At 39.6% G+C, this 21671-nt stretch overlaps 1 protein-coding gene across 3 annotated transcripts in view; it reads left to right on the top strand.

Moving 5' to 3' along the window:
* The first annotated feature begins 324 nt into the window (after positions 1-324).
* The window catches only part of eps15 (epidermal growth factor receptor pathway substrate 15), a 28590-nt gene continuing 7243 nt past the window's right edge, over positions 325-21671 (top strand). For 2 of the 3 annotated variants that reach the window (XM_038715922.1, XM_038715925.1), the window contains exons 1-22: positions 326-437; positions 3320-3364; positions 4091-4180; positions 4277-4324; positions 4889-4984; positions 5131-5193; positions 5594-5719; positions 6179-6238; positions 6984-7214; positions 7474-7619; positions 8214-8370; positions 9523-9605; positions 15311-15383; positions 17416-17577; positions 17743-17940; positions 18054-18476; positions 19321-19401; positions 19788-19950; positions 20091-20135; positions 20284-20681; positions 21367-21436; positions 21584-21654. In XM_038715922.1, the coding sequence (XP_038571850.1) occupies positions 411-437; positions 3320-3364; positions 4091-4180; positions 4277-4324; positions 4889-4984; positions 5131-5193; positions 5594-5719; positions 6179-6238; positions 6984-7214; positions 7474-7619; positions 8214-8370; positions 9523-9605; positions 15311-15383; positions 17416-17577; positions 17743-17940; positions 18054-18476; positions 19321-19401; positions 19788-19950; positions 20091-20135; positions 20284-20681; positions 21367-21436; positions 21584-21654 (2856 nt within the window). In that variant the 5' untranslated portion in view covers positions 326-410. Of the gene's footprint in view, positions 438-3319; positions 3365-4090; positions 4181-4276; positions 4325-4888; positions 4985-5130; positions 5194-5593; positions 5720-6178; positions 6239-6983; positions 7215-7473; positions 7620-8213; positions 8371-9522; positions 9606-15310; positions 15384-17415; positions 17578-17742; positions 17941-18053; positions 18477-19320; positions 19402-19787; positions 19951-20090; positions 20136-20283; positions 20682-21366; positions 21437-21583; positions 21655-21671 lie in introns of all 3 variants that reach the window. The other variant, XM_038715924.1, reaches the window with a different exon arrangement.

Below are 21671 nucleotides of genomic sequence, written 5' to 3' on the forward strand. Positions count from 1 at the left end.
TTTAGGCCAATAGATAGGCTGAAAAATTATTACATTTTTTTCTTGTTAACAGTTAAACAAATTGTTACAAAAAAAGTTAAAAATACAGATAATAGGGGAAATTGGTGGGTTCTCTTGGGGGGGAAGGACTCATGACCTCGGTATTTCTAAAATCCTTGCTCAGGCCCTGATAGTTGCGTTGGTGCTGTTACATATATACATGGTAAATAAAATTCTTCTTCCATTTCTGCTCTATAATTTCATATATTTAGGCATGTGGTTTGTTTTGTTTGACGGGGTGACTGATTGTTTGCCATCCAGTTATAAGTTTGAATTGATTCCTGTCGTGGAGATCCAGTGCCAGGTTTTTCAGTGGCCTCTGTCTGTGTCTGGCAGTAGCGCAGCATGAAGCAGTGGGAAACAGAAACACCATGGCTGCCACTCTGTCTCTTACTCAGGTAACACTGTCTTACAACTCAAATCTAACCACAGCAAACGTCTCATGGCCTCTGTGTGTTCTGCTCGGAGACATTTCAACAGTGTTAGTGAAGCCGCGTAGGCAGGAAGGCGAGCTTTCCTCGGCCCTCGTCTCTCTTTTTGGAAGTTTAGTCCTGCTGTGACTGGGAAAAGTTTCTGCCTAATCTCTTTGGGGACTGCGTAAGGGCGTAGCTAGCTAGCTAGCTAGCCTGCTAGCTAACAGCTAGTTTGTGTGCAGTATTGGGCTGTTTTAGAGCCGCTTTATCAAACTTGAGATAAGCCATGTAACGTTACTTGGTTTCGTTTCGGTTGGGAGTGTATGTTAATCATGCTTTGAACCGCCTCGTTTTGCTGCAGGCTAGTTGGTCCTGACCAAAGAGATGTTAATGCGAGACTCACTCATGTGTGGCTCTGTTGTGGCTTTAATGTCATATTGTTGCTGGTAGAGCCTCTGCTAACATTGTTTTCCGCTAAAAGATTTACGCATGTAACATATATATTTAACGTTAAAGCCTCCGTTGGTAATGTCCTTACTGCTGGGGAAGCTTGCTGTATGTTAGACTGAATAACCAACATGTTTATTGGTTTTGTTGTAAGTGCTTCACCGACCCGGGTTAGTGTTTCCTATATTGAACGTAAGTGAACGTTAACTGTTTTTTTTTGTGTCCATTATGTTAACAGAAAAACTCAAAATAGTCTGTCAGTCGTTGTGCAACCATTAAGAGGAAGTGAACGAGAGTAGCGGCACTGGTGTCACAAAATGTCAGTATGTTGCTGTTTGTGTGGAAATGTGTTTGTTTGCACAGTAAATAACTTATTTAGCAGGCAACAGCCAGGTCCAATCCATGTGGACTTGTTACCCGAGCCACTGTTGCCTCAAACAACAGACAGCAGCTGTCTGCCACCTTCTTTATCTCTCACAGATGAGTTCAGCAACCTGTGTTAATACCTCTGTGTTGTGAGACTTCATTGGTCTGTCATGTGATGCTTGTTTTTAAGTGTGCTGTCAGCTGTACCACCTGATAATCCTCACACTATACCATGATGCTAGTGACATTAATGTGTTTTATTGCCATGAGTTAATTAGGGAGTTGGCATTTCCAGAACAAACTAGACAGGCTTGTCAACTCCTGCACTGTAATGTATCTTGCTATCTGTTGCAGTTTTGTATGGGCTCGCTGGGGAATGATTGAGGGGCGTTTTTTCAGTGCTCAATTAAAGAGTCACCAGTACAATGACCACAGTGTTACAGCCGCCAACAGTTCCAGGCACACTATTGTGTGTCACAGAAGAAAAAGTTGCATTGGCCAGAGAAAGATAAGTGAACAGTTATCTCGCTGTAAATTGGCAGTTGGCAAAACTGACAGATAACTAAGCTGATCACAGGCTGTGTTTTTTCTAGCGAGCCGTGCGTGCAAGTTTGTAACAAGGCTGACATCATAACAGATGTTTGCTGTACTCTCTACTGCACGTCGGTTTGTCTGTGGAGGAACATTAAGTCAGCTTTACTCACTGGTTCATTAGCCACTCCCCAGGTGATTCACATTTCAGACAATCACTGTCCACTCTTTTCCTCTTTTGCTGCACCTGTTGATTTAAAAGCAGAACAACCATTTGTCAGTTTAGGCATATGCAGAAGGAAATGCTGATACTTTTCCTGTTTGGCCCCTCAGTGGACAATCGTGTTAACAGAGGAAAGGAGGGTGTTTAGGGAGGATATGTCAGAAGGCCAGATTAGACTGTGGAGTGACGCCCTGTTGTAACTGTCTAAAGCTGACCATCAGCAGCTTTGGGAAGTGTAGCCTATATCCTGAAGTCACTCAGCTCACAGCAGAAACTGTGTGTATCACTGTGACTCATAGATGTTTGCTGTATGGTGGAAGACACTGTATTTTCTCCTGCAAAACTTTGCCAGGAAGCACACAATAGCAATGCCTCTCAAATAATGATTACTGGGATTATCTAGCTAGTGCTGAGACAGTTAGTTGATTTAATTGAAAATGAATTCCAGACAACTTTGATAATTGTTTGTTTAATTAATTTGTCAAGCATAGATGCCAAACATTTACTGGTGCCAGCAGAGCAAATGGGACTCTATATTATTCGAAAGTGTTTGTATTTGGGCTTTGCAGTGTTGGTCACCTACAGCTCTTGTGATGGATATTTTTCTACCATTTTATAAGTCAAATGATGAGGTGGTTAATCAAAAAATAGCCAGATTAATCAAAAAAGGAAAATGATTATTAATTGCACCCCTATTCAGACATCTGTAGCATACTGTCATGTCTGGAGTCATCATGTTTCTCATCCTACCTGTATGTCACCCTTCTTAAACTGTATATGCTGTGGAAAAAACTTTTATAGTGAAACAGGTCTGATGAGAGCTATTATTTGGCACAGTGAACTAAATTAAATGTTGCATCTGTTCTTTTTGTCTGAGCAATGATTAAAGTCCCTGTGTTCATTTTCCCCTGGCACATGTTTTTGGGCGATTGACAAATAATTCTGCTGTTTTAGTGACAGACGTGTCCATGGGCATGATGTTGAAAAGAGGGGCAAAAAAAGCTGAATTTTAACACATTTGTTATAGTGTCTGCATCCTCCATCTGTAATGGATCAGTCTTTTATTACATATTTTTTGACAGCTGCCTTGGCTTACTGGATGATTGGTGTAGCAGTTGTTGAGCTTGTAAACTGAATCTGCAGAATTGAGAAAGTGTTAAGGTAAATTTAGGGATTTGATCAATATCATGTGTGAATCTAAAAGAGGCCACATGAGCAAACAGAAATGGTGTTGTTGTTGAGAAATGTGGTAGAAGTTAAAATATGTATTTATATATTGTATTTTTTTTTTCTTCCTTAGCAGCTCTCCAGTGGAAATCCCATCTATGACAAATACTATCGACAGGTATGCAAATGTGTCTTCCCAAAAACAAAGACATATGGTTTATTGAAATTAGGCCTTAGTGTCTTTTATAAAGTAGAATGTCTTTCGCATTGGTTAAAATGTGTGTACAGAATATTATTAAGTTGTGAGATGATCATTGTTTGATTTAGTAATATTAACATGATTTGACTGTTACTATGTTGTGCTGTAGGCTGAATTGTTCTGGATTAGATGACTGAAATACAAAAAAACCCAAAAACAGATGGAGAGAGAGATTTGGGTGCACTGACTGTTTAAATACTAAACTAGCTTTAGCTGCTTTAGCATGTTGCAGCAGTGATCTCTCTTCTCTCATATCAGTTCTGGCCGCTGTGTCCAGTAAAGGAAGAATCTCTATGAATTAATAATGTTTCCCTTTTGTGCAACATGTAAGGGGAGCTCACTTTGAGCCTCATGAAAGACTACTAAGAGATCCAATATCAAGCTAATAGACTGCTGAGAAAATAGCTTTGGTTTATTATCAGTATCAATCTAAGTGACTCAGAGACTTCTCTGCCACAGGGCCATTTTCTTTTGTTCATTATTTGCTTTTCTCATGCTGCTAAAAATGTACTTGCAGCTTTTCTCCCATGTTGTTGTCTAAAGCTATTGACTAATAAGAAATTAACTTTTTTTCGTGGCAGTACAGATGTGTTATTGATGTTTCTGAAATGTTATAAGATCTAATGACTGTGTGTTTGTGTGTAGGTTGATCCGACTGGCAGTGGGCGGGTAGCAGCGGCTGATGCAGCTTTGTTCCTGAAAAGGTCGGGTTTGGCTGACTTGGTCCTGGGGAAGGTGAGCAAAGACTCAGATCAGTGCGGCAGCATTACTTCTCTGTTGTCTTTGCTGTTTATGTTAAGGGTAATAAATACACTGTGTGTGTCTCCATAGATCTGGGATTTGGCAGACTCTGAAAGAAAAGGTTCTCTTAACAAGCAGGTATAAATGCACTGCGGAGTCGCATCATATGGATTTGTTTGTTTTGTGTGCACCAAGTTAGGGCTGGGCGATAAAATGATAACAGTAATTACTGTGACATAATTTTACTCCATATAAACATAACAAATGTTCAATTTAATTAATTTAAATCACGTATGCATCAGCGCTTCAATTTTCTATTAAGAATTATTTTGTTGAGGAAAAAGAACTGAAAAAAGATTTTACTTCATTTTACTCATACGTCTTTGTTGAAAAAAGATTATTGTTTTGAATGTTCCACCTCAGATTTGTGAAGAGATCCACTGTTTGGCAAGTGTTTTGTCATGATCTGACCATAAAGAATAGTTTAAAACAACAATTAACCATCTGGTTTCTTCAACTTTCAATCAGGTGCAAAAATCAGCCTTTAAACTTGAAAGAAATAATGATTTGACATTCATCGTGATAAATATCGACTGATAGGAAATTTTCTATTGTGATGACATTTTTGTTTTATCGCCCAGCCCTACACAAACTGCATATGCTCACTGGACTTATGTCACTGTACCTCTGTGTTCCCCTCAGCAATTCTTCATAGCTTTGCGGTTGGTGGCCTGTGCTCAAAATGGCCTAGAGGTGGCGCTCAAGAGCCTTAATGTGGCTGTTCCTCCTCCCAAATTTGTAAGTCTGCTACTATGCACTGCTTTGTCCATGCTATAAATGCTGAGGTTACTCCCAGATATACTATATAGCCAGAGGTGTTTGTATCATGATTGGCAGCTTAAATTATGCTCTACAGACTAAGAATATGTTTTGTGTTTAACCAGCATGAGTCAAGCAGCCCGCTGTTAGCAGGAGGTGTGGCTATTGACATTCCCTGGGTCGTCAAGGTGAGGCACTTGCAAGTTTGTTATCTTTTTGTCTTAATAAAACACGGTGATTTATGTGTATTTGTAATTTGCTTTGATATCTTTGTCTTCCTCATTAGAGAACTACAACAGTATATATCCAACACAGTCTGATATTTTTATGTTGTCAAATAGATCAAGTCAGCTTAAATAGGACACACACATTTACAGCCATACAATGTCAGCAATAGCTGTTTATTGACTAGTAGTGCCTATAAAAGTTAGAATAACTCACATCACAGCTGATGGGTCCAAATTACTCTGTTGCTTGTTGAACTTTCTGGGAAAAATGTTACTATATTGTTCGCATCAGAAATGAATTATATTTCAATCCGCTGCTTCTAATCATTGTACATATGTTGTTGTTTTTTTTTTCCCCCAGCCTGAAGAGAAGATGAAGTTTGACTCCATCTTTGACAGTCTGGGTCCAGTAGGAGGGATTCTAACAGGAGACAAGGTTAAGCCTGTCCTGCTTAACTCAAAACTGCCAGTGGACATCCTGGGCAGGGTATGATGAAGACACTTTAGTTTCATCTGTTGACATACTGATTATTTATTATCATGCATGCAAAGTGACAAAACTAAAGTGAAATCATATGCTTTTAAAAATAACAGAAGATGTAAATAGTTACCAAATTGTGACGGCTTTAGCTCATTAAAACATCCCTTTTATAAAAATAAAAAGTGACAAATAATAGATTGTATTGATTGATAATAGACAGATGGTTGGATAAGACTGCATGCAATGTTTATCATATGTAACAGTCTAAATTTTGTTGTATAAATGAAGCCATACAGTGTAGAAAGTTTGAAAAATAGGATGTGAAATCAAAAATCAGTTGGGTAGAAAATTTAATCAAAGAGGAAGTGAGAATCGGTAATGAGTCGGGGCTTTCAGGGACACGTCATTATGTATCATATTAGTTCTGTAATGATGAATGCTTAACGATTTCTGTGTGTATTGAAGGTGTGGGAGCTCAGTGACCTCGACAGAGATGGCATGTTGGACAGAGATGAATTTTCTGTGGTAAGAAATTAGCTAATATCATAGAATAAAAACACATAGGTTACAGTCTGCAGTTAGTTTCAGATTGGGCTGCAGAATATCGTGGAAAAGTTAATTTTCTTCTGTAATTAAATTCAAAATGTTCATCTTTTAATATATTCTGCATTCATTACACATTAAGTGAAATATTAAAGCCTTTTTATTGTTTTAATCTTGATGATTACGGCTTACAGCTAATTGAAATCAAAACTCCAAATCTCAAATGTAATGTAAATAAGAATTTATAATACAGAAATGTTGACCCGAGAAGAGCTCTAATCAGCTAATTAACTCAAAACACATGCAAAGGTTTCCAGAGCCTTTAATCCCTCAGTCTGGTTCTGGCGCTAACAATGAACTCTTCCACGATATTCAGATTTTTTGAGATGCACCTGTATATTACAGTGTTGATCTTCTAGGCATCTAAAGCATATCAAGGTTTTGTAGCACTTTTTGTCAAAAGTGTGTTTTCTCTAGTCTATCTGAATAATTTCGCTCCAGGTGTTGATTTGAAAGTTTCTGCACCAAATGTTTGTTTGTGTGTATTCGTGTGTGTGCTTAAATTACACATACAATCTTAGAAGCTCTTACAAGTTGTGAAAATCATTTCTGTAGCCCTAAATGGATCAAATTCCAGACATGTGGAGGAAGTGTGAAGACTGAAAACTTACAGGATGGTTTGTTGGTAATTGCCTTTTTATCATTGATTTGTGTTGCCCTTTCCCAGGCCATGTATCTGGTGTACAGAGCTCTGGAGGGGGAGCCTGTTCCCATGTCCCTACCACCTCCCCTGGTTCCACCCTCCAAGAGGAAAAAACCCTCAGTGCCTCCCGTGATGCCCCTGTTACCCTCGCCCCCCTCAGTCAAAGACAGTCGCTCCTCCCATGCTGGCTCTAAGACCATGCCCCACCCCCCTAAACCCGCCCCAGCTCCTGTCCCAACACCAGCAGCTGTCCCTGTGAGTAACGGACCCTTCACTCCTGTGTGTGCAAGCTTTTGGATGTTTTATTTTACTACCACGTAGCTGCAGCAACAAACATTTAAATGATGTCAAACTGGATAGTTCAGTGTGTTTTTCAAAAGAACAAGACAAGAGGGAGCGTGAAGGTAAGTATATTTTTGAGTTAGTGGTCCGTCAACTGCGTAGGCTGTATTAATAAATTCCATTACGAAGCAACTATGGTGCTAGTTAAAAGTCTGTTTTGTTGCTTGTGCAGTGGGTGGTGTCACCAGCAGACAAGGCAAAGTATGACGAGCTATTCAACAAGACCGACAGTGACATGGACGGCCTCGTGTCTGGCCCTGAAGTCAGAGATATCTTCCTTAAGACTGGGCTGCCCTCTGGCACACTTGCACGTATCTGGTAAGTAGAGATGGTAAAACTCCATCAATCAGCTCCTCCGCCACCATATAAGCAAAACACACATACACGATGTAGCTTTTTTGGTGTGAGAGATCCGGGTTCAATTCCCCACTGTGATACATCCACCAATGTGTCCCCGAGCAAGACACTTAACCCCTATTTGCTCCAGAGGCGTGCAACGACATATACAGCAATTGTAAGTCGCTTTGGCATCAGCCAAATGAATAATGAATGTTACATTATGAAGAAACAGAAAGTAATGTTAGGTAAATAGAGTGCAAACATATTTGAAGAATATCCCAGTTGCAGAGTACATTTTGTTGGCATTAGGCTGCACAAATATCTTTAAAATCACATGCTTTGTTATAAATTTATGGACTGGGGTTGAAAAATGGTGTGTGCTAACGCATCTGACTGTGAGAATTATCACATCATATAGATTTTTCTCTTTGCACGGCTGACTAGCTTCTGTCCTGCTGTGACTGTCCTGTGTGTTGGCTTCCATAAGCACTGAACATGATGATCAAAAATAGTCGTTGCCTGAGGTTTAAATCGTTAGGCTCTTATGTAACCCGGGTCTGTTTGTCTTCTCAGGGAGCTCTGTGACATAGGAGACATTGGGAAACTGACCCGAGAGCAGTTTGCCCTGGCGCTTCATCTGATCAATCAGAAGTTGAGTAAAGGCCTGGACCCTCCACAGAGTCTCTTGCCAGAGATGATCCCTCCGGCTGACAGACAAAACATCAAACAGGTGAGTCGCTCAGAGCACTCAAGTCTAATAATTATGTCTGTATCCTCTTTTTGTGTCTCCATTCAACATGACGATGTAGCTGATGATGCACTGAGACTGATGGTGTTAGAACAACAGACCAGCAGGACTGTAGTGATAACAGTAGAAACTAGAATGATGTAACGTAAGGCGCAATAAGCTGAGTAGCTGCATGAATTACTGGCTTTGTGTGTGTGTGGGAAGATATCTGGCAGTATTGATTTCTTTTTAGGCACAAAACAAGTCTGTCTTTAACCATTCACATCATGCTTTTTGCCTGTCTTTGTGTGATTGTTATTTATGTTATTATCAAGTATGCTATCATAACTGACAGATTATTTAATGATTATTTAAAATTAAGTTTCTTGTTATTAATTTGACTAAAATTTTTCTTCATTTTTGATCTTTTTTCAAGCTTGCAGCTCTTTCTTTTCCTCCTTATGCAACACGTTTATGCTGTTCCCTCTGTGTCTGCTCTTTATATTCTTACATTTTATCCACTTCACATGTGCAGCGAGATGATCCTGAGTGAGTGTGTGGTACTTTACTGACTCGGGGGCATCTCATTACTTGTAACGAGCTTCCGCTCTTCGTCATCTTTCTGCCATGTCTCATTGTAGTTTTCTCCAAATTTGTGCTTCTGTTACAAAAAACTAAATCATATTTTACATCTGTATTTGACTTAATCATCATTAGGTGTTACTATTTATGCTTAGGCGGTAAGCTGGCAAGAACAGGGGTTGCTGTTTTAAATATTTTGCACAAGTGGCACCAAGTATGTAGATGTAAATCAAAGGCTTGAACTTCGCTTGATTTATGTCTTTGAAAAGGGACAAGAGAAGTGGGGTTGTTGCTGTCTCCACCCTCTTAACATTAGAGAACAAAGTGAAATCCAACACAGTAGATATGTTTGAATAAAACCCTTGGACTCATATCCTCCCATTATAATTACCCATGAGTCAGTCTCACTTCCATCCCTGCCTTTATGTCTCAATCAGTGACCTCATCATCGTAGCTCTGTTGTTCATTTGTTTGACATTATAGGAAGTTTCATCATCGTTCTAGTGTTTTACCTTCAGTAGTGCGGTTCCGTAGTTTAATCCTGTTTTATCTTCTGCCTCGCTTCCTCTCCAGAACAACGCGGTTAACCTAGCAGCTGACTTCTCTGCCATCAAGGAGCTGGACTCTCTCAGTAATGAGATTGTCGAACTACAGAGGTAAGCTTTTGTTCACACATTCATAAAAAAACATGCATATTGTTACTGACCCCATATTGGTGCGTGTTCTCTTACTAGTGGTGACAAGAAGTAGTCCTGTATTTGTTTAGAGCAGCTGTTTGAAACGCTTTTCAAATTACATTACTGTACTGTGTATAATTCAAATGCAATATACAGTAATACAGTACAGTTTATAAAGTATAGCTTACTGTATTCAAATTATAATTAGGCCAGTACCTAAAACAGTATTGTGCTGTTTACTAATACTGTATTTGCAGCAGCTTGGTGGTGGTTTCTGTGCATTTCTAAATTTTTAACAGGCCTGAAAATAAACTGTAGCGTATTACTGCTTAACAAGGTCCCGTTTCAGAAAGCAGGATTAGTGAAAACTCTTAGTATGTCAAGCTTGAGATGAAGGAAACTCTGGGTTTTCTTTTTCAGAGACCAAGATCAGACAAACCATAGATCAGTAATTCCGGCAACTGATGAAATTATGTTTCTCTCTGACCCCTCCCTGCGGAGCTTTAAGCAGCTGTGTGACACCGTCTGTTTTTTACCCAGACATAATCTTTAACATGACCTCTATTCAAGGTTATTATAGTTTTGGATTTTTCAATTTTTCATTAGTTTTTATTTTTATTTCATTTTGACTTTTTGTTTTCAATTTCAGTTTAGTTTTAATTAGTTTTTAATGTGGGTTTGCAAATTTAGTTTAGTTTTTATTTTTAGAAAATGCTTAGTTTTAGTCTTTGTCGCTACACAATGTTAAGCTCAGTTCAGTTTAGTTCAGTCCAGTTTCGTTTTTTCACAAAAAATTAAAATACAAGGACAATCAAAAGGGCTATCCTTTTTTATATATGAAATACTGACACGTTGTCGAAATGAATACTACAAATAAATGAAGCACACGCCGCAAACAGGTCCCTAGCACCCTGTAAGTATGACTGGAAAGCAGTTATATTAAAATCTAAACCTTTATTTTCAAAAAATAGGTATTAAAACAATGTGAAGCACAAAGGGACAGGGACACACACTAGCAGTAAATATAATGACCAGCAGACACTTTAACCCAGCTCAAGGGGAGCTCACAATCAATGGGCAAGTTTAGCCTATCCAACATGCAGGATGCTAAGCCAGACCATCAGAACGGAACGAAAAAAGACAAGTAAAAAAGAAAACCAACCAACTACACAGCTTATCCGTACCTGGGCCTCCCCGGCTAAGTTAGCCTCCCCCTAACGTTACATGGGGCTCTCCTAGTTACAGCGGTCGCCACCTGCTATTCTGCGGCCAGACGCCGCCCTGACCCGGGCTCTCTTGATGGACACGCAGCGGGCCAGCTCTTCACTCGGAGGACAAAATCATAACGCACCCGTGGCTCACCAACAACCGCTGAATTGCCGGCATTATGCTGAGTTTTGCCTGCCTGCCGAGAATTGCATGCACCTCCAAATACTGCTTTTAAACGCTATTTGGGGTTTATCAATGTTGATAAATGATTCGAAGTGTATATATTTTATTAACGTTTAGAGTCTTTAATATTTTAATACAATTAGTAGAAGTACCATTCCTTGACATTCAGTAAATAAAGCCTATGTGGTGATAACGCCGTTTGATCAATGAGCACAGAAAAATGTCTGAAAAGGACCTAAAGAGGTGGAGGCTTATTAGGTCCTATAAAATAAATAAACGAAAACTAAGGACATTTACTCTTTCATTTTAGTTAGTTTTAGTTAGTTTTGCAAACCTACAGCACAGTTTTAGTTAGTTATCGTTTTTTTAGTAAACCCTCGTTTTTATTTTTGTTTCAGTTAACGACCATGTTTTTTCACATCTAGTTGTCGTTATTTCGTTCGTCTTCGTTAACGATTATAACCTTGCCTCTATTATGATGAACCTGTCATCAATTTATGGACAGAGAGAGCGATCTCTGGACATCTGCAATTTATCGTCAGAATAAAATCTATGCACTGTCCTTCTTTGTAACATTGTGGATATTAAGGCAACTGTCAGGTTGGCAAAAGTTGCACTAAAACACAACAATGGGCTACATTACTGCAGTAATCACTGTTTAAATCAAATTAATCTGTATAAAGCTGTAACTGATCAATGAACAGTCATCTGTCATATTGTGACACACTGATTGGAACATTTCTATCGTAGTTGTGCTGGAGATGATGTGAATATTTGTGAGTATATTTCTATGACTGTGGTGCAGCTGAAACGAATGAATGTAGCCTATTTTAAATGATTTTTAAATACTTGCTGCTTATACTCTTAATGTGTTTTGACAGAATTTCATTTAATACGAAATGAGCAAGATTTGTTTTATGTAAAATAGACGTCTAAAAGTTAGTTTGAACCTATAGACACATTTTCCACTGCAAAAAAAATATTAATACCCTACTGTGGCTTTAAAATCACAGGTCCATGGGTAAACTTATTAAAAAGTCTTATCTGTTTGATCTACATTTTCATCTTCAGTTATTTCCACCTGCACTTTGTCCCGTCAGGTTATAGCTGAATAAAATATAGCCCTCCTTTAAATGTAATGGGCTATTGGAGAATTCCAGTCTGATAAAAGATGAATGAGCTACTCTAAATTAAATGTATTGATCCTTCCTCTACTCCTGCATTTTAACATAAATAGCCTATCATGGTCTGCGTTGGCACCAATTCATATTTCTAGCACCACTGGATTAAAATAGAGGCTCTGCACTTATTTACCTGTTGCCATGGTGAATTGTACTATCGGTGCTCCATTGATGACGTTTTTTTTTTTTTTTCATCACATCGCACGCGCTTCCATCAGGTTCAGTATACTAGATTGAACTAATTCTGATCTGATCGAAAACTTGTTGTTTCCCATCACAGGCTCAATAAACTCACGCTGTTTGAAAACATATAATATTCAGATTTTTTCCCCCATGTATGAAAAGCCCCAAAATGAACACTGTAAGCAGACTACTTGATTACTATAAGCAAATTATTTAAACAGCATTTGTATAGCAATGATTCTGTCACAGCTTTTTGATTGGTCCCAAACCATGATCACTATTAGCGGTTTCCACTGTACATGATATTTAAGCTGTTTTTTGACTGCAGTGTGCATCAAATGTTACCAAACAAAACAATTATTTTTTTCATGTTAGGTCCAGCTGTTATGTATGTATTGTTGGAATAATCATTCAATGTAACCATGTCAAATTGCATAACGTAACATTCTTGTGATAAAAACAGGGGAATTCTCCATTAAGGTCTGATGTCAGAGCCAGTATCTCTATATCCTGTGACCAGCAGCTTTCCCACAAACTAAGGGGAACTGACTGGGCAGCACAAGTAAATTTGATATATTGGGAGACAAGTGATTTATACGAACTACTGATCCCAGCTGAATTTATTATATGTGAACCACACTGAGTGAAAGAGTTAGCCTACAAAATTATATCACTCTCACACACTCAGTCTTTCTTTGAACACCCACTGCTCCGGTGAAGATAAACAAACATTTGTGTTTTTGCTGCAGGCTACCAAACACAGCAGATGGTTATAAAGCTGAGTTATGTAGCTTCTGTTTGACAGTGGGGTGGAAGGAGGCTGACAGATGCTATATACACCAGACTTAATGTATCAATGTATTCACCTCCCCTGTCTTGTTTTTCTAAAGTTAAATAATGCTGCTGTTTATTTTACCTTTTCATTTCTGGATTTTAAAAAAAAATTTTTTTAGGACAAATGTAAGAAAGCATCTGCTTTTGCATCACATCATCTTTAATACTTTTCACTAAACGATGTCACAACAGGTCTTTTTTTGATAGTTTCATTTATCTTTTATTCCTCAGTAAACAAGTAGATGTAAACATCTATTTGCATTGCTTTTTACATGTAGTCTTGGTTTCCCTGACAGGTGGTTATCAGTTGTTATGGATTTAAATCTCATAAACTAACTGAATTTAGCTTCCCTATTCATGAAAGTTGAGACTGAGAAGTGAGAAAGTAGCCTTCCACCCCACCCCCAAACTTTCAGTACATAAACACAGATGCTTGCACACAGAAACACTAGATGACAGCTGTTTGAGGAAGGTAGAAGTAAGAAAGATGGAGAGAAATGGAAACTAAGTGACTGAGATCAGAGCTTCTGACAGGCAGCACATCGAGAGGAGCTTGAAAAGATGATGCGCGCTTGTAGCTGCTTCAAAATGTGGCAGCAGCCTGCTCAAGATGAAGAGGATGGAGAGGAGGAGGAGGATGGGTAAGAGGAGAATAGGAGTGATACTCTACTTGAGTTTTGCTGTAGGTTTACTGGTAGAAGAAGTACTGTTATCAAGGGAATTGTGCATTTTGATGTGAGAGTAGAGAGAGAGAATATAAAAATAGCTGCTGCTATTTTTGATCTGTGATGAAATGGATGGCAAAGGATCAGTACTCTTTAAAGTTAATGCCTGTTTCTTTAGATTTTATAAAAAATTCAGTCTTCTAGAAGTGAAACTGAACAGGAATAAGGAGTGTTGTGTTAATCGGTGTAAGTATGCTGTTTTCACAACTTAAACAATAATACAAAATGTATGTGTAATTTATTAATCCTATCATTAGGAATGAAACATATCGCACTCTTGTAGCCTGTAGTGCACATTATTTACAGCTGCCTGAAAAGACAGAAATAATTTTCTATGTGAGAAAACAATGGAGCAGTGTGGTGAAAATTACATAAATACTTACAGGAGGTTGATCAAGTAACAAAATGAATATTCCCTTGAAAATGTAATAAATTGAAATACAAGCACATCTGTAGTTTTTTTTTTTTTTTTTTTCCCAGACACAGACATCGTTTTACTGAAAAGCAGTAAAGTGTATATGTGTGTGTGTGTGTGTGTGTATGTATGTATGTATGTATGTATGTATGTATATAGGCCTCTTCTTTATGTGTTGTTTCCTTTTTTTTTTTACACATGGGATATACATGCATACATAATGCACTTAAAGTCCAACACAATCCAATATTGGATATCCATATCTGGTGCAAAGTGAACCCCTATATCCATACTAAGGATTCATTCTTAGCTAAAATTGCAGTTATCTTGCTTTTATATTAGTCATGTTGAATAAAGAGAGAGACAAATGGACTGAAATTTTGTGTATTCTGTAACAGAAGTACAGAAACATTTTAGTGTTACTTATGTGCCCTTTTATGAAGAGTAATAGCGGAAAATAAATACACATTCATTAATTGTCAGTTGTGCACAAGTTATTATCTATCCCTACTCCTAACCTCACCCAATTCAATTTCCTCTCTGGCTGGGTGGGTGAAAGTGAAGTAGAGAGGATGAACATAATGGCTGCACAAATGATAAATGCTGCACAGCAGGTTAGCTCATCATCACTCGTCCCTCCTCCCTCCATCCTCAAGGCAGCTGCCTGCTTCTCACTCCTCATCTCCCACACATTTGACTGAGCAAGCACATGCTCACTTTCTACAACACTTGCCCTCTTCGCGTTTACTGCGCCGGACATCCACAGCCCTCAGGCGGCTCTCTCTGTAGCGTGGAGTTGTGATTTCAGGACATCATGGTTGTTCAGGGAGAAGAGGTGGTGGTGGTGGTTGAGGGGCAGGGTAAAGAAAGCTGGCTGGGTGGTCTTGAAGTACTGGGTCTACCCTCTCTGTCCTTGGTGGCTAAATACTCCTGTTTCTTGTGCTGGACCCCTAGGGAGAAAAGCTCTGTTGAAGAGGAGATCAGGGAGAAGGAGGAGGCCATCAGACAGCGCACGAACGAAGTGCAGGTAAGGTCTCGCTGTTTGTGTTTGTCTGTGAGTTTGTCTCTGATCCCAGTACAGAGGGAATGAGGGATTAATGGGCAGCCAGACTCGATGGCTTGGTCGTATAGATATATAGCAGAAAGGCTGATTTTCTGCTCTCTTGTTTTTGTAAGCAGTGCCTTTCGTAGGACTGGTGTTGAAACATAGCTAGTGTACAAGCATGAGTGTGTATATATTTCCACTGCATATCCCTTTTTAAAAATAATGAAAATTTGATAATAAAAATCCTGGTAGGACAAAGCAGAACCTAAGAGCCATAGGTTCTATAGCAGTTGTTCACTTTTGTTGTGATGTATGTGCTGAAGGAGGAGATCAACGCTACATTTGGCCTTCAGTCTTAGATGCTTGTTCAGAAACACAGTTAATGTTTCACAGAGAGGCAGAGACTGGTGTGGAGACCTTGTGTAGGCGTGTCTGCCTGCTCAGACCCTGAGAGATGGGCTCTATTTTGGGAGCTGATGGCTGAAAGGGCTAGTCTGCTCCTTTTGGGAGTTCAGTCTGATGTTTTGAGTGTGAGGGTGGGTCTCAGGGGGTGTGATGCGCTGATGTAGCTAAATTTCCTAGCTGCACTGCAGGGTTGCCTGAAGTGCTTTTGGCTATTTATACTGCAATGTGTTCTCTAAATATATTCCTCGACATCACATATTGTGTGGTTTGGTTGTCGTGATCTGTGCCGCTTCCTCTGCCTAGATTCTACACTAAGACTTCCTCTGTACTGTTTCTCAAAAGCAGATAATTTATTTGTTGCAGCCATATGGAGGCGGTGAGACGTCCATCACTTCAGCTGCAAAACGGCATTGGTTTCACAAGCTAAATTTTGACTAGTGGAAGTCATTTTCCAGTATACGCATTTGTACTTCAAAGCCACATTTTGGAAGTTTAATCAATATGTCTTCTCAGCTGCTTTTCCATAAATGTTTGAAAAGGAGAATAATCCATGCAAAATATATTTGTTGGTTTGGAAGAAAATCTACTTGTGTAGGCCGCCCATATAAGATATCTATATGGGGATGTTGGTTGAACTAGTGGTTAAGATGAATTCTATAAATTGCGATTGCAACATCCCTGGGTCCATCCAAATGCCTTTGTTGCATCTCATTCCCCCTCTTCTCTAAAGTCTTCCTCTGAATAAAGGGAAAATGCCCACGGATACTCGGAAACATTTTTATATAGAGGAAAAATATTGCCCATATCACACATCTCAAACCCCGTTCAGTTTTCAGAAGCTTTTCTGGAGCATTTTTAATCGTCCTTGTAAAGAAACCGATACACTCACTGCGATGTGCACATTTTAATGCATGTCCTCCTTTTTTACATGCAGTATTTTGTTTTCACTTGTGTATCAACTGAGTGGTAGTATTCATTGTTAACTTGACAACAATTGTTCTGGACTGTCACTACTGGCGTGCAATTCAAATAAAAAGGACAAGAGGATGTAACGCCTGTGTACTGACTTACATGTGGCTGTGGTGTAACACGTCAAACTTTTTCTGTGCACGTGTCAGTGGTGGAGATATTTCTGATTATTAGCCTCCCTTGTAAACACTGCTGCTGTCCTTTAAGCTGCAAAGCTGTACTCAGCTGCTGCTGAAAGGAGTCTTACAGACATATTTAGTTATTAAGCAATCTGCAGCCTCTAAACCAAAATAAAAGCCTGTACAGCCAAGGATAACAGTTTTGTTTGAATTTGTAACAGAAGTTGGTGTCTCTGTGGGATGGATTAATCATCATTTTGTGGCACTTCCACTCTGCTGATGAGTCACTTCTTGTGTGTATTCAGCTTAACTCTAGAGTGCTGCCACTTTTTTTTTAGTTTATGCCTATTAGACATCACAGTAGAGAGAGACCTGATAATGTGGGGAGATAGAGGGGAATGACTTGAAACAAAGTTGCCCGGCCAGAATCAAGTTTGTTTTCTAACACTTTTTTTTGCCTGTGAAAGAACACACAAACACATGCTTATTTCCCCGTCTCCTCTTTGGCTTGATGTTTGAAGGACTTACAGGATGAGGTGGCGAGGGAGAGCGAGGAGCTGCAGCGGCTCCAGGCTCAGCGTCAGAAGGTCCAGGAAGCCTTGGAGGAGCTAGACCAACAGAAAGGCTCCCTGGAAGAGCAGCTGACTCACATTCGCCAGCAGACCAGTCAAGAGACCACACTGGTAGGTCTAGTAGAATGTTTTTCAAGGCAGATTAATTTATTTCAGTACTGTAAAACAATTTGAAATGACTGACCACTAGCAAAGCACATCAGTAGCATACCCACTCCAGTCATGTGACTCCATTCTCCTGAGTGATACCAGCTTATTCAGTTATGTTCATCACAGATTTCATCGCTGCAGTCAGAGCATGAGGAGCAGGAACACAGGATATGTCAGTTTGAGGAGGAGTTGGTCCAGGCCCGAGAGGAGCTCCTCGCTCTGCAGGAGGAGAGCAGGAGGCTGCAGGAAAAGGTCCAGGCCGCTCAGGAGCAGCTCACACCTCTGCAAAAGTCTGTCCGTGACTCCTTTACACAAGTTGCACAGGTTGGTTTGTGTAAATCTGTCTCTCATGCTCATAAAGATTCCTTTCTCCATAGAAAATAGGACCTATGTTTTAGTTTTCTCTGTTATTCTTCGAACCTCTCCATCTCTTTTAGGTTCAGCAGAAGCTGAACGACCTTCAAGTGGAGGAGAGGTCTGTAACTGCCCAGCTTAGCTGGAAGAGGGCCCTGGAGGATAGTTCTCCTGTCATGGTAAATGGATCAGCAGGCCCCACTGCAGAGCTGCACCAAGGGGACCCCTTCCAGTTGGACCTCTTCCAGGAGGACCAGCCCAAAGAGCTGAAAGAGGAAGAACCTATTTCTGTTTGCAATCAGCAGAAAGAACATTCAGATCAAAAAGAGAAAGAAGGGGTCAATGAGACACAAGAGGAAGAAGAGAAGGAAGAAGAGAGTCCAAATACTCCAGAGGAGGAAAAGCTTAAACCTGATCCCTTGGATGATCTCTATACAAGTCTAGCCTCCTCTGATATCTATAATAGTGTGTCGACTCTGGCCAAGCCCTTAGAGAACACTGTTACGGTAATAAATACATTTGCATTAGTTATCAGTTGTTTTTGTTGATGTAAAATAATGTAAGGCCTGCATCACTTCCTACTACAAGTGTGCGGGACTGTTTATTGGTTAGACTGCAACAAAGCGTGGCCACGTCTGTCCCTCACTGAGAGATGAAGTTACACCATTGGTCGGCCGAGTGGTGGAGTTTCCCTATTGGCCATTGCTCTTTTAGAATGAATAGGTCCAAGCAGTCCTGAATTACGTCCTCAGAAGACTTTTAAGCTTTTTTATGCTCTGGCCCCACAGATGGCGCACAGAGGCGTTGCACACTCAAAGCGCTATCCGTTGCAGTATTCTCCCAAAGCTCCACAGCGCTAACAAAGAATTGTAATTAATTATAAACTTATATCTTATATTAATGGAGATAATTTATCACAATTATACAATCCCTGTAAAGAAAGTCTTTGGATTAACAAATGTATTGTAATGAAATGACGTTTGAATATCCTATATAATATAGAGTTTTTCCTCCTGTTTTTGAAGCATTTAAAAAACGAAATGGCCAGATCTAAAATGGCCAGATTTAAAATCCATGAGACATAGTAAAAATGTATTAATTACTTAACCTCTTAATTTAGTCAGTCATGTTCTCAGTTGTATTGTAATGATCTAAGTTCTACAGATGCCTGTTTGAACTTTTGTATCAACAAAGTGAGAAAAACAAAGATTTTCGTCTTTTTTTAGCACTAGTGCAAGACCAGCAGACTTAATTTGCATTCAGTGTGATCATAGTTTTGTAGCAATACAAGAATTGTACCAAATATAATGTATATGTAACTCTTGCTGTATTGTCTGTTCATGTCTCCAGGAACACAGTAGCCCCACACCCGACGTCTCCTCGGAGGTCATAGATGATGCAGAGGAATCCCCTAAAGAGAGTCCACCAAAGGTAAAGACCTGGAGTTACTGAAGTATAGCTGTGTGATACAGACTGCCAACAACATTGGGCTGATCTTGTTTTCCTAAATTCCTGGGTTTCTGTATATTTTTGTCATTTAACCAATTTTATAAAACTCCTTTTACACCACAGACCTGTGTTAATCCATTTTTTCTTTTGTGGGTCATTATTTCCATTAGTACACCTGCAGACTGTGATACTGCCACAGCAAAAAAAAAAAAACAGTACCTTTTCTTGGATAATCTGATCAAACGTTGACAAATCTAAATGCAGTTGTAAATGCCTTAAAAAGCACATTAAACAATTGGTGGGATCCAACCCTACCATTCTGAGGTTGTCAGATTAATTCATCAAAATGTGTCGTCATTTACTAACAGGTTGCATCGCCAGAGCCAGAGAGCAAACAAGAGCCAGCAGAGTCCCCAGAAACCACCACCTCCTCTTTACCACCTCAAGTCGGCCCTTGCTCTATGCCGCCTCAGACCAGCCCTCCCTCCTTGCCTGAGATTGACTTCTTCCATTCAGACCCTTTTACTGACCGTGAGTCCCCACAAACATCTAAAGTTTAGTTAATAGCTTACAAGTAAACACAGAGGCAAAAAGTCAACCTACTCCTCAAATTGATTTGTTTTACAGATTTAATTGTATTTATTGTACATTTTACATTTATAATCTTCTAGACGATCCATTCATTGATGATCCGTTTGGAAAAGCAGATGTTGCAGGTAAGTTCTCTAAGTGATGAACAGGCAAACTAATCTCTCTCATGTAAACCAAATCCTAAAAAATGCGTCATTTATTTGATGTGTTATCTGACAAGCATATATATCTACTATATCTGTGAATCACAGTCTGTATCTGTCGCTGTTTCAGATCCATTTGGAGGAGATCCGTTTAAAGGGTCAGACCCCTTTGCTGCAGACTCTTTCTTCACACAGAACTCCAGCGCCCCCTTTTCCTCAGACGACCCTTTCTCTGCCTCAGCTGACCCGTTTGGTACCACTGCTGGAATGCCAGAACCAGACCTGTTTGCAGCCAAGCTGAATGACACAGCAGCTGCACCAGCAGCAAGTCCAGATCCCTTCATGTCCAAGCCTACCAATCCAGCATTAGCAGCCAAGGATCCATTCAGATCCACAGGGAACAATATGGCTGATTCTGACCCATTTGGAGGCACGATGAACGCCACTGGGGAGGCAGATCCATTTGGTTCTCAGGGCGGAGGGGCAGATCCCTTCAGCTGCTCTCCCCCCAGCTCTGATCTGGCTGTGGTGAGTAGGTTGGATGTAAAACTTGGTCCCAGTGTACTCACTCCCAAATTAAATGGGAGGTTATTAGCCATTCTTGATATAAGGAAGCAACAACAGGTAAATCTCAGTCATTAATGTTTTATGATGCTGGTAGGGGTTTGTTTACATTTATCATTCATTTGTGAAAACATGGCAGTTACCAGACCTATATTTTTAATTGTAGCCAGACTATTTTCCATCATCTAACCAAACTTGAATAAAACGTAAAGCTTTATGCCAATGTACCTGTGATCTATATGGTCAGAAATCTGTTTAAAAACACAATAAAGCCTCAGTTCATTTAATTGTAAGTTTTTCAGAGGTGTCAAAATGACAGGAAGTAATAGCAGAAGCCTTGTATTTAATACTAATTTTCAGATTAGGTATTAGTAGTGTTGTAATAGTATACTTTTCATGCTGTTGTCTTGCCTTCCCTGCAAAAGAGTAATCAAGGGGAACAGTTAGGATTTGAAAGTGGAAATAAATTAGTTTTATTAAATGTTTCTGCTAAATGTGAATTTGTTGAGTTATGAATGGGATCAGCGGTAGTGTTTTATCTGTGTATAATGTAAATTGATGCAGTTAATCATGTGTATGTGAAAGGATATTCATGTCCACAGCATAGGTTATTGTACAATATGTTAAATACTGTATGTCTTGTTTTTAGAAGGACACTGCAGCAACAAATGACCCCTTTGCTCCAGGTGGTACTACAGTGAGCGCCAGCACAGATCCAGGTATGACTTGTGGCATACCGCCACCCTCTGGGGACAGATCCCATTGCAGCTGTTGAAATTATATTGACCCAAATTCACTATTTACAGTGTATATTTGAGTATTGCCAATGTTACACGCTCAGTGACCATTATGTTTGTGTGTTTCAGATCCATTTGCTGCTGTGTTTGGTAATGAATCATTTGGAGGGGGCTTTGCAGATTTCAGTGCCCTGACAAAGGTAATCAAGTGATGTTG

The sequence above is a fragment of the Micropterus salmoides genome, unplaced genomic scaffold (genome assembly GCF_014851395.1).
Source record: "Micropterus salmoides isolate LMB-PRFRI ecotype aquatic unplaced genomic scaffold, ASM1485139v1 Ms_hic_scaffold_13, whole genome shotgun sequence".
Classification (NCBI taxonomy): Eukaryota; Metazoa; Chordata; class Actinopteri; order Centrarchiformes; family Centrarchidae; genus Micropterus; species Micropterus salmoides.